Source organism: Urocampus carinirostris, chromosome 5 (genome assembly GCF_059441175.1).
Source record: "Urocampus carinirostris isolate Australia breed hairy pipefish chromosome 5, RoL_Ucar_1.0, whole genome shotgun sequence".
NCBI classification, from domain to species: Eukaryota; Metazoa; Chordata; class Actinopteri; order Syngnathiformes; family Syngnathidae; genus Urocampus; species Urocampus carinirostris.
Window position 1 is genome coordinate 29,589,106 of NC_142353.1, and position 12,240 is coordinate 29,601,345.

Consider the following 12,240-nt stretch of genomic DNA (forward strand, 5'->3'; position numbering starts at 1 on the left):
ATAATGATATCAATAAAATATGAGGTCAACGGTATAACAGAGCCCATATTAAGTCAATTGACACCATTCTATAATATACAATCAGCAGACACTACTTGTTATAAAGATTCTAAACATTATTTCATAGAAGTAGAAGCAGAACTTGGTCATCTCTCCTCTATACCTCTCTAATGTGTGTGAGGCACTAGAGAGCTTGCCCATCACTAGTATCATGGCTCAGAAAACTAGTCTCAAACACTACTTTTTGGCGACATGTTTACTGAACCTGTAGAATGTGAATGTAATTAAAATATAAATTAAAACACACATAAAAATAATTGGATTATGCATGTTTTCTCCCTTAAATTGAAGTTTAAAACATGCAATATAAAACAGTTATTGGTATTAGTCTCCAGAAACAGGATTTTAATCGGTTATCAGTATTGGTAGCAAAAACAGTTATCATGTCTCGCTAGTATATTCAACATAACTCTAATATCCATGAATTCCCAGTTAGGGTAATACATGAGTCCCAACCCATCTAAACGTGATTTCTTCAATATTGCTGAAAAATATCACGAATACTCAACTTTTAATCAAACACAGTTTCTTTCCCCAAGCCATCGCTACTCTCAACGAGTGCAGAAAATTGTGAAAAATATATCATGCGACTTACTTTGGGTGTTTTTTCCTTTCTTTCTTTTTTTGCTGCTAAATGTTACTCCATGAAACTGTGAAAATATATACCTTGTGACTTATTAATCTGCTAAATGTTGTTGCACATCTTTTAATCGCACTATAGTTTTGATGCACTATTATTTCATTCACAAACATTTCACTATTATCATAACTTAGGTCATTCTCTAAGTCATGTCAAGTCATGCTTATTTGTATAGTCCTTAATCACAATGAGTCTCAAAGGGCTTCACCATCCCCTGATCTAAAACTTACAATAGGGCAAGGAAAAACTCAAATATTTTTCTTATTTCAAAATGTGAGTACCGGTACTCAGTTGGTTTGGACACATGGAGAGGAAGGATAAGGAGCGAATGATGAAGAGGATCTACAGAGCAGAAGTAAATGGAAGGACACCAAGAGGAAGGCCGCGATTGATGTGGATGGATGGTGTTGTGTGTGCACTTGAGGAAAGAGGTCTAAATGTAGTGGAAGGTAGAGCTCTTGTTGGTGATAGGAATGAGTGGATAGGTGTTGTGAAAGGATAGTGGGATGTTTGGACACGTTCTAAGAATGGACAGGGCACCTGTATCATGCGGCAGGGGTAAACCAGTGAAAGCTTTCAGGCCCTACTGTTGAACAGAAGAGTGTGTTGTGTCATCCTGACTCGAGTCACATGGCCGCTTTCTTGTGTCCCATTTAATCTGGAGGGACGAAAGCATGTCCAACTTGGGTGCCTAGGTGCTTAACTTGTTTGGGTGTTTGGGCATTTGGGTTGGCCATGGTCAAAAAAAAAAAAAAAAAAAAAAAAAAAAGGACGTGTTTTTTGCTACTTTTTCCCTTTTTAAATTTTCATTGTTTTTGTGTATGCGTTTGTCTTGCTGTCGGTCACCCCTCTCGACCAGGGTAGATAGATAGATCGATTTCAAAATGTACTCATCACAGAAACATCACAATCAGTCTGAAGCAAGATACCCCAACACAATACAGCTCACCAATTGCAGCCCCTGGTAGTCATCAAATGAGTTGAATGTTTGCAAACATGGAGTCGTTACTTTGTGGACTGTCCAGTGAATCCAACCGTGTAAAATATTTACTCCAAAACACATGATAGTATCGACAGATTAAAAAAATCCACCTAAAAGCATTTCTGCATCTTTTGACATTCCTTCTTGTAATCCGTCCATTTCGTCACATAATTTCAGTTTACAATTTAACTGAATTATAAAATTGTTCCCAAGATCGCCATTTGCCACTGTCCTTTTGATTGACACCACTCTTGACCAAAAGATTCTTTTTAATCTTTAATCTTGTCCTCCTTCCTTCCAGTTTTACTGATGTAGGAATTGATCACCTCTGCTGGAACTTTAGCACTGAGTGCTTGTAACTTTTTTGAGTCAGCAAATTGTAAGTTATTTCTTGCAAAATGTGAGGGACTTTGAGCAACGTCAAGTCACATTTATTTGTATAGCCCTTAATCACAAAAATGTCTCAAAGGGCTGCAAAGGAGTACAATTACACTATTGCCTGATCTTAAACCAACATGTGGGCAACGTCCAAATATGTTAAATGTAAGCTGTCTGCTTTTAATTAATGCACCACTTAGATCACGGGGCCTCAAAAATGTTCCTTAGGTACAGTTGTGGGACGATATCATAAGGCCCGCACCTTCATGTGCTGGTTTAATGTAAGAGTTTCATTTAGATACTCCTTCCAGGAAGGATATTGTCATCACTGTCGAACTGAAGCTCAAAGGACAGTGGAAGCGCCCCGCAAATAATTCATAGTGGGATTCTGCCTTTGAGACAAGTGTTAAACCTCTTTTATCTGCATGACCATAGTTATAAAATACAATTTGGCAGTATTCTCTTCATCATACACCACAGGGGTTGAATGTTACAATTAATCATTTTGCAAGGAAAAAATGTTCAAAACAGTTCATGTTGTACAGCACATTAAGACTTTTTGTGATTAAGGAACATAAAAACAAACTTAGGTCAAATAAATAAATACTCCAAAACCCCTGACTTAGATGATATAATTTGCTTCCCTTTTATTAAAATGTGTTTTAAAATTATTTTCAAAATAAAGTATTTTTGGGTTAAGGAATTCTCATTCCCTTGAATTTCATTGTCTCAAAATAGGGAAAAAAACCAATTGTTTTTGCCGGGGCGGCAGTAGCTCAGGAGGTAGAGCGCTCGTCTTGGGATCAAGGGATCCCAGTTCGAATCCCGGCTTGTCCGTGTTACATGTCGAAGTGTCCTTGGGTAAGACACTGAACCCCTAATACCCCCAATAAGCAGGTTAGCGCCTTACATGGCTGCAAGGCCGCTATTGGGAAATGTGGGGCACATTGTAAAGCGCTATGGGAAGTCATTGACTTGAAAAGCGCTATAGAAATGCAAATCATTTCATTTCATTTCATTTTTGTCACGGTCCACAGCCGACATTAGCCTATAAGGGATGGTATTGATAAAACGGATTGCCCTTTTTTAGCTTCAAATGCCTTTTGCCAGTAGTAACCGAATCAAATGAAGATTGACACATTGGTTAGCCAATGAAATTGTATGCAACTTTTCGATGTGTATTCAAATCAGTCTAAAATAAATGTGCATAGATGCAACTCAGGATCCTTTTTTACACTCCGTTCTTACACGCAATTGGGTACAATCGTTAATTGACTTCTGGAAAGAAAAGTCAAACATTTACAACTCTTTACCATTGGTCCATCTAAATGCCGTGACTTGTTCTCAAAAATTGTTCTGAATATTGACAAATGGTGTTAGATGAGGGGATTGTGTAGTCTGCAGGTTGCAATAATCTGTGGTCCGTGCAGCCCTTTGAGACTCCTTGTGATAAAGGGCTATATAAAAAAAATGTCTTGACTTATCTTATTGCATTCAATGTTTTATAATGTTGATATCAGTGAGATTGAAGACAACATTTTTATTTCCAAATAAACCCATTGCAGAAAATTTTCCAAAAACATCAGATTTGTTTGCTTTTTATTTTTTTGATGTGTTATAACAACAAAACACGGACTAAAGTGTCTTTTTTTGTTACATCTTGAAAACACAAGGTAGACAAAATGCATTCGACTGAGCAATGGTTTTTGTCTCACAGCAAAGCTTTTGAAAGCCGCTGATAAAAGTGCAGATGATGAAAGCACTTCCAAGAGTTTCAGATTTTTTAGAGTGCACTTTCTTCCTTTAATCTCCAAAAATGACACAGTGAGATTGGCCGATGACTAATTCTTTTGTTTGGCTGGGTGAATTCAAGGTAAAATATAGAGGCATAACCTAATACAACCCTATATACGACTTTTAAAAACTATTACATTAAGCAGGTTTAATTAAATTTAGAATTTACCAGAGTGCGATACTGAACAGACATTCTTGAAGCTGTGCTTGAGCTTCTCTCCACACGCAGACTAATCTTGGTGGCTGTTGGAATAGCAGTGGGAAACCTGTGGCTGATGTTGAAGTACACCATGCCTTGTGGATCGTCACTCTCTGCCAGTGTGATGTTGGCGAATCTGCTGGTCTCGTTAATGGTGGCCCCTGGTCCCACTTGAAAAACTTCCACCCAGAACCAAGTTCTGTATTCTGGTTCCTATGGGATTGGTAATCATTTTATAAACAAAAATAATGTATCAGTAAAATGTATACAAATATTGCTGGTGAAGATCAAAATTGGGCCTCACTTCATCATCTTGCACCTCCAAAGTAAAAGCACAGAGTATCTCTCCTTTCCTACATAATACAAATCCCGAAGTGTGCGTTAGCTGTTTGGTCAGGTTGATGCCATTGCTGACAAGACTTGGAGCTTCTTTGTTCAAAGTAGCTCTCCAGAAAACCTCCACATCCTCAAACGCTCTGAGCATGGAAAGAAAAATGGTAATATAAATATAGTATTCACTCAGTTTTTGCTTATTTAACAGAGACTGAAATGTGAAAATGGCAGTTGTAGCCATGCATTCTTGGTGTAAACTCATGCTTCTTGGAAGCTATGTACAAGCACAACTTGTAAACAGATGGGCTTTAACAAGGGATAACAATTTTGGAGCAAACAATCACGTTTCGTTGTTTATTTTGTTGAGTGACATGAACACACTCATCTTTTCATGTCAAAAGTAAACAGTACAAACAATTTGCTTAAATACATTGCTTGTGCTTGCTTCCCTGATAAGATAGCTCGCTAACAACATGCTATGTTCATTTTTCACTAGACATGAAATTGGTTCATTTGAATTGCTCAAATCAGCACCCAGGAAACATAAGGCAGTTCCAGTTTTGTTGTAAAGTGATGCCGTGACCCCGTAAAATAGGCATTTATCCTTGGAACCTATCAATAGAGAGAAATTGTGATGCACGGAAGACACGAAAGCGGAGCTGTAAAACAGCAAGGAAACTCTGCATCAAAGGTGTAATTGTCGAATACTATTAAATGAACACTACACATACCTGTTCTCTTGCCTCTGCACATATAACTGGATCGTTTTATTGCTTGAATCTTCATCCAGAACTTGGCCCACAAGAGAACTGGGAGTGAAGCCTATTATTCCGTTGTGGAAGTCACTACCTGTGTGAAAAGAAGAAAACTCAACTTAATTCATACAGTATTTAGAACTACAAACACACAATTCTTGACAGATAATAAAATACAGTCGAATGAAATTTAATAGTTTTAAAATATTTATAGAAAATTGAAACAGCTAGATATTTAGTAGAGGGTCACACCAGTGTCTGAAATAACGTCCACTCGGATGCCCGGGGCGTGCATCTTTTACGTCAGGCGTACAACTTACAAAACGTCTCCGCCTGGGTGACCGACAACTATTTCAAGAAAAAAAATAAAAATCTTTCGGTTTTCATTTTTTAGACAGGATGGAATGGTAGCTTGTTACAAACGTTTGCTTTATTCCGATTTCAAAATGTTTGTTCAGTTTGGGAATTTCGGTTTGTTTGGCAATTTGCATACTCTGCAGCCAATGAGAAGCCTGCATTGAATAACTTAATGTTTCCGGATTTTCACGAGCCTTATAAGGTCTTGCATTTGCATATCATTTTCCAAAGTAGACGCACAGAGAACAAAAGAAAAATCGATAAGTGGTTAGGAATCGAGCCAAAACCTCAGCCCCAGAAGAAATATTGAAAAGAAGATAACAAAATTTATGACGCTACAAAACGTAAACGTACATTAAAAGCATCGTGGAAAGAGGCGTTCACGTGGCTTGCAGCAGACGACGCAACGCAAACATTGCATGAATGAAGATGAGTAAATACAGGTACATACTGATGGCAGATGGAAAACTGCAATGTCGTATTCCTGCAATGAATATTAAAAGTAGATTTATAAAAAACTTAAATTTAAAGTGTTGTTCTGTTATATATTCTGATTATCGATTCTTAATACTTTTCAACAATGTTTTTTTTGCGATTTATTGTGTTTCAAGTTTTGAAAAATGGGGCAGGCAACTTTATGGCTGGGGAGGCAACAGAGTTCCGGTAACTTTTTGTCATGAGTTTCAGACACTGGTCACACATTAGCTTCATTAGCGTCATCTTCAATTGACCTTACACTCTATTTTCAGAATGTGAGCCTGCTAATTCCATACATACTGTAAAGGCCTTATCAATGATTTGAAGTACCATCAGTACTCTAAGGAAAATCATTGAACATACAGTCGAATAACAAACACAGCAAATCTATTTTGCAAGCCATTTCCTAGAAAATCCACAAATGAAATAATTGCAGCCCCTAAATGACAGTTGATGTCATGTGTAACAAAACAACAGCTGTAGATTAGATCGGCAGTGGCTCGATACAAAAAGGAAAAATGAAGCTTAATTAATGAAAATGGGATGGATACACATTTGGATAACAAAAACACGCCTGGGGATAATTTAATATCTCCGGTGCATGGGGACAATTTTGTTGTGTACTGAATGAATCAGAGAATGGACAACATTATACAAATATAGGAACGAACATTGTAATCACTAGCGTTAGGTTTTTATTACTGGGCATAAAACTGAATTGGGCAATTTCCAGTGCAGCCCTTGGTTTCTGCGTCTCTAAATTGCGATGTTTTCACATAACTTAAGTGGAAAAAGGTGTTTTTACTGCCCCTTTTATGGGCATTATCCCCACATGACATCAACAAAAAATTATTTTGCCACCCCAAAAAATTACAAAACTTTGTGGTGTCCATGTGTTCATACATGTCTAAGATGACTGTCTACATCATATAAGATGCTGGTCTGCTCCTGGTTTGTATCACACAACCATTAAGATGCTGATATGCCATTTTCTGAACTCCCTCCCACAATGCTCTCTTTCTCTCTCTCTCTCTGTTTGGTTCATCATCTTGTGTAACAAACTTAAATTTGTTTTGCTAAAGGTCCTAAAACCTGAAGTAATCCTAAAGGGGATAGGCAAAAAATGATTACCAAGGAAACAAAGCTTGCGATTACCAAAAAACAAGAAAGCACACCCTTGCTAAGAAATTTAAAACATAACCAATTGAGGATCGGGACGATTATTAAAATAAGGAGGCGAGTAAAGTCTTTTAAGGGCATAACCACCCTAGGATGTGTAAGTTTTAAAAATCTGTTTTAATTTGAATCTATTGTCTCTTCCCCCAATCTGCATCCACCCACTAACTGTTATGTACCAGGTCAGGTCACATTACACCAAAAGTAAAATCATTAATTTTTCCTTTGCATGTATATCTATTTACAATGTAATGTCATTTAATCATATACACACATGTTACATTTAAGTAGCGCTTACTTTATTGTATTTTGTTTATAATAATTATGTATATGCATTTACGATTTTTGTGTTTTTACCTGGAGTACATGGGTTTTGAAATGAATTAGTTAATCACATAGGTTAAAATCCCCTGCCATTAGATAATTTGACTTAGCGGATTCAGAAGGGCTGCGATTGGCTGGCAACCAGTTCAGGGTGTCCCCTGCCCACTGCCCGAAGATGGCTGGGATGGGCTCCAGCCCCCCCGCGACCCTAATGAGGATAAGCGGTACGGCTAATGAGATGAGATGAGATGAGATTCAGAAGGGATTCATGTTGTATCTTGGGGGGTCTACCGTTTATTATCTTACCAAGGATTGTGATCTTGGAAAAGGCCCCAAAACTTTGATGTTGAGCGTCAGTGATCTGTGCCCCCCCTTCAGGATCACTGAGATAAATAAAGAACACTTCCTGTCCTTCTGGTTTTGAGTCATCCAGTATGAAAAGGATCACCTCCGTCTCATTCTGACCGGCCGTCAAGTGCACAATGCTGGACTCCAAGCGGAAATCTTCATATTCCTTTGCCAGAGGCAAAACAGGCTCGACTATGAAGGGGAAAGATGTCGAGCTTCCGTCTAAAGGAAAAAGTCATGAAAATGAAGCCAAAGTTGTTCGAATAATAAAGTGCCCATCAATCAAAGTACCTCCATATGTTTGGACCTTAACTTGCACGTCTCCAGCAACACTTTCTGACCTGCGTAACCTAAGGAGAACCTTGTGCTCCTGTTGGCTCCCTTCATCTTTGTCCTCGGGTATTTGAACCAGTATAGGACTTATACTTAGAACTCCACTGGTCACATCACTTGCCAGGATGGTGACAGTTGCGAGACTGTGGTTTGGATTGATCCGAGGGACGGCGTTGGCCCAAACCGGGTTTGGAGTAAGGACTTCAACGTCGGTAAGATTGACGTGAAAGTATTCATCCGGTTCTGAGAGTGAGTCGTCCAAAATCAAAAGCTGGACAGAAGCGTTAGTTTGGCGAGAAGATTCGAAAGACAACCGGCCCTGTGGTTTGGATATGAAATCAACTCCAGCGGTGGCACTGCCTGCTAAAGTTGAGTAGGACAGACGGGTTCTGTTACTACGAGAACCGTAGAGCTTCTGGACATAGAGCGTTATAGTCTGAATGTCCTCTTCGATGACCAGTCGGCGTGATTCTGGAGAAAACTGGTAGATTCCGAAGGGTTCTACTTCTGCCAATGTGAATTCAGACCTGTGCCGAAACAGGAGATTTAATAAAATAGAGTAGAATAGTCTTTGTTTTCAATGCAGTGACAATCCAGGATAAACTTTAAATAAAATACTCAAAAGATAAAAAAATTGATAAATAGAAGAAGTCACTTGAAGAGAAGAAGGGAGTGAAGAGTCATTTAATTCAAAGAGCAGCTGATCATTTTTTGGGCTGTCTTGATGACGTCCTGTAATCTTTTTCCTGTCTGCACCCAGCTTAGCACACCGTGATGCCTTACGTCGGTAGGTTTTAGAATATTTTTTTGTTTTACGTAGAATATTCAGGACTCTCACCTGAGTTTGATACTGCTTCCTGTGCTGGAGGTTGCGCTCGTAAGGTATAATGCATGTGCAGTTGCCTCAGATGTGTCAGAAAGAGCTGTTACAGTTATTGTCTTTGTTCGCTCTCCATGGGAGAAAGCAAGTGAGCCTTAAAATGAGAAATGAGAACATTCTGAATATGTTGCCGCAATGGTATTACATGTACTCAAAGCGTCATGAGGATTTGTTACCTGAATTTGGCATGATTGTTCCAATTTCCAAACCAAATGGAGAATGTCTTGAAGGGTAGCCTGCTCTCCACTGGACCCGCATATCCCCAAACAACCCAGTACGTGTTACCTTTGCCTCACATTTTCCTGTTTCAATGTTTGAAACAGATAAAGCCAGGGACTCGAAACCCACCTGTCACCAAACAAGAAACACATGTATAATACTGCCTCATCTTAACATTCTGATAATAAATTGCATGATTGATATAAATAGTATACAATCTATCTGCAGGAGGTGCCCACTATTTCTCAGTTGTGATAAGAAAATGTCTTATAAACTATGGGTTTACCAAGTGTAAGACAAATATGTTATTGTATATATAGACAGAATTCATGCATATTGTCACTGCTATTGTAAAAGGATTTATCTACATTTATTTTTGTTTTCACTTGAATGGGATTATTACACAGAAAAGGTGCAAAACTAATGGATACATCTTTTTGAAATAGTGATGATATACATTTATACAATTAATTACTTTTAATTTAGGACTACAGTCCTTTGCCTTTATTTAATAATGTTTTGCCTGTCACGGCTGCCCATTGCCCCTAATTGGTCCCGCCCGTTTGGCGCCAGCTGCGGCTCATTGACTGATTGGCTTCCCTCCTATTTAAGCTCAGTGCTCTCACTCACCCCTTGTGAGTCCGTCAACGAACCTTTGCACCCGCAAGATGTGTGTTTTGACTCCGTCCGGTATCCTGCTTGTGTATCCTGTCTATCTCGTCCTGTTTGATATCGGACTCGTCTCCAGTGTCTGGTATCGATCCCGTCTGTCTCGTCCTGTCTGATACCTTGCTACAATCTCCAGTGTCGGGTATCGTTCCCCGTCTATCTCGTCCTGTTTGATATTGGACTCCAGTTTCCAGTGTCTGGTATTGATCCCGTCTTTCTCGTCCTGTCTGATACTTTACTACAATCTCCGGTATCCGGTATCAATACCGCCTGTCTCATCCTGTCCAATATCTTTTGCCAGTTTCCGGTATTGATTCCGTCTGTCTCGTCCTGTCTGATATCTGTCTCCAGTCTCCTGTATCTGATATTGATCCTTTATGTCCTGTCCTGTCTGGTATCGATCCCGTCTGTTCGGTATCTGGTATCAATCCTGTCTGTCCCGTCCTGTCCAGTATCGACCCCGTCGGTCCGGTATCTGCTCGTGTATCTGGTATCGATCGTGTCTGTACCATCCTGTCCGGTATCGACCTCGTCTGTTTGGTATATGCTCGTGTATCTGGTATCGATCTCGTCGGCTTCTGGATTCCTGTTGTTCCACGCCGGACTTCTTCCTTCTTCTGCCAGCAATCGCCGAATCACTGGCGTTTGTGTTAACGTGCATGACTGCCTCATTCCCGTAAACCAAAGCGTGTGGGAGAAAAATTACGCATTTGGGTCCTCCTCCTGTTCTGGTTCTGACACAGCCTAATTCAACCCGATTTACCATTTAGACTTTTTTAATGTTAAGTTTAGAAAAGGTGAAATACATACAAAATGGAGTTCCAGTACAATAGTTTCCTTTTTTTCAAATGAATAAAGTTAGCTTTAAAACTGTAATGATAATCTGCTTGCTAGTTGCCCACCCCTTTATAATACACATAGATGAAATGAAATGAAATGGATTTATAAGTCATGAATACCTACCTCTGAGTTTGCAGCATCCTCTGGCACAGTCACCATAACAACAGAGGACTCATGATTGAGGAGAGGTTGTGTGCCAAGTAAAGGACTGAACATTTTTGCATTTGTGAGCTCTACTTGGAAACTCTCACCCAAAGGCAAAAACACCTGCCAAAGAAATAATGCATATTTACTTTTGGCCGTGTGTCATATTCATATGCAATTTATGGCAAAATTTACCTGGTTGCTGATGTGTAATGTGACAGTACTGAAAACCTGTCCCTCAGTGAACAACAACTGTCCTTCATTGTGTCCTTCCACAAACATGTCCATCATGTCCTCTATCCCACCCGTGATTCTATAGCCCACAGTGACATCACCAAACAGCCCCGCCAACCGAGTCGCGTTCAAAACCAGAACTCGACGGACTTCTGTCCCTGCCCCCTCCACAAACAAAGCTTGCTGTCCAGGAATTAAAGAAAAGATGCCGTGGGGGTTGTCATTAGCATGTACCCTAAAAGATAAAAGAGAGACAATTGGATAAAACTTTGGTTTCCAAGCTTTAAAATGATTCTACACAATATTTCCTAGATTTTTAAAGTTAATCCATTCCAATAACTCATTCAGTGCCATAACATTGGATTAAAACGTTTTTTTAGAGGCATAGGATTATGTTTTTTTTTTTTAATTATTTATTTCATTGATTTATTTATTCATTTTCATCACCAGGCAGGAAATTATTGGAGTAGTAGGAGGACGAAATTGTAAGTAACAAACCACAATTAGGGCTAAAAAAATGTTTTTTCTTACCAATATCATAACCGATAATCCCTGCTTCTAGACACAGATACTGACAACTAACATGTTTTTAAAAAAACTAATTTTGATGCCGTAATATATGAATATATTTTCAGAAGAGTGCCAAAATGTAAATTAAAAAATTATAAAGGGTTTGACGCAGCTCATCACTAAATATCAAGCCTCTGGGAATGATTTCAGTATACATTAAAAAAAAAATCACCATTAGATGGCAAGAGTGGCATCTCATTGTCCAAACACTGAGAAAGCCCCCACTCCCTCTTTGTGTTGCTTTCTGTTTCCAGCAAATGAGGGTGTGTAGCGGGCCATGTGGCGAGTAGGCGCAATGAAGCGGCGTGGTGAGAAAAGCGAAGATATAAGTACAGACTGTTAAAACTTCAAAGCTTTTTTCTTCCTAAAAAGGATGACGAAGTTCTTTCCTCATTGTCGGGGCAGAGAGGGATAACGTTTTGTGAACGCACACGAAAGCAATGCTGACCAAAATGGTGTGATCAAGTAACCAGAATCATGGGGTGCTGTAGAGTTCTTGCAAAGTTCTTGCATATGTTCAGTGTAAGC

General features: G+C 39.1%; 1 protein-coding gene across 1 annotated transcript in view; it reads right to left on the reverse strand.

Moving 5' to 3' along the window:
* Positions 1–12,240, reverse strand: part of adgrv1 (adhesion G protein-coupled receptor V1) — a 133,586-nt gene that overhangs the window by 75,726 nt on the left and 45,620 nt on the right. Inside the window, exons 67-75 of the mRNA XM_088336404.1 lie at positions 11,104–11,377; positions 10,888–11,031; positions 9,213–9,384; positions 8,995–9,130; positions 8,115–8,683; positions 7,782–8,045; positions 5,118–5,235; positions 4,358–4,529; positions 4,024–4,266 (exon numbers count right to left, since the gene is read on the reverse strand). Of these exons, the coding sequence (XP_088192530.1) occupies positions 4,024–4,266; positions 4,358–4,529; positions 5,118–5,235; positions 7,782–8,045; positions 8,115–8,683; positions 8,995–9,130; positions 9,213–9,384; positions 10,888–11,031; positions 11,104–11,377 (2,092 nt within the window). The remainder of the gene's footprint in view (positions 1–4,023; positions 4,267–4,357; positions 4,530–5,117; positions 5,236–7,781; positions 8,046–8,114; positions 8,684–8,994; positions 9,131–9,212; positions 9,385–10,887; positions 11,032–11,103; positions 11,378–12,240) is intronic.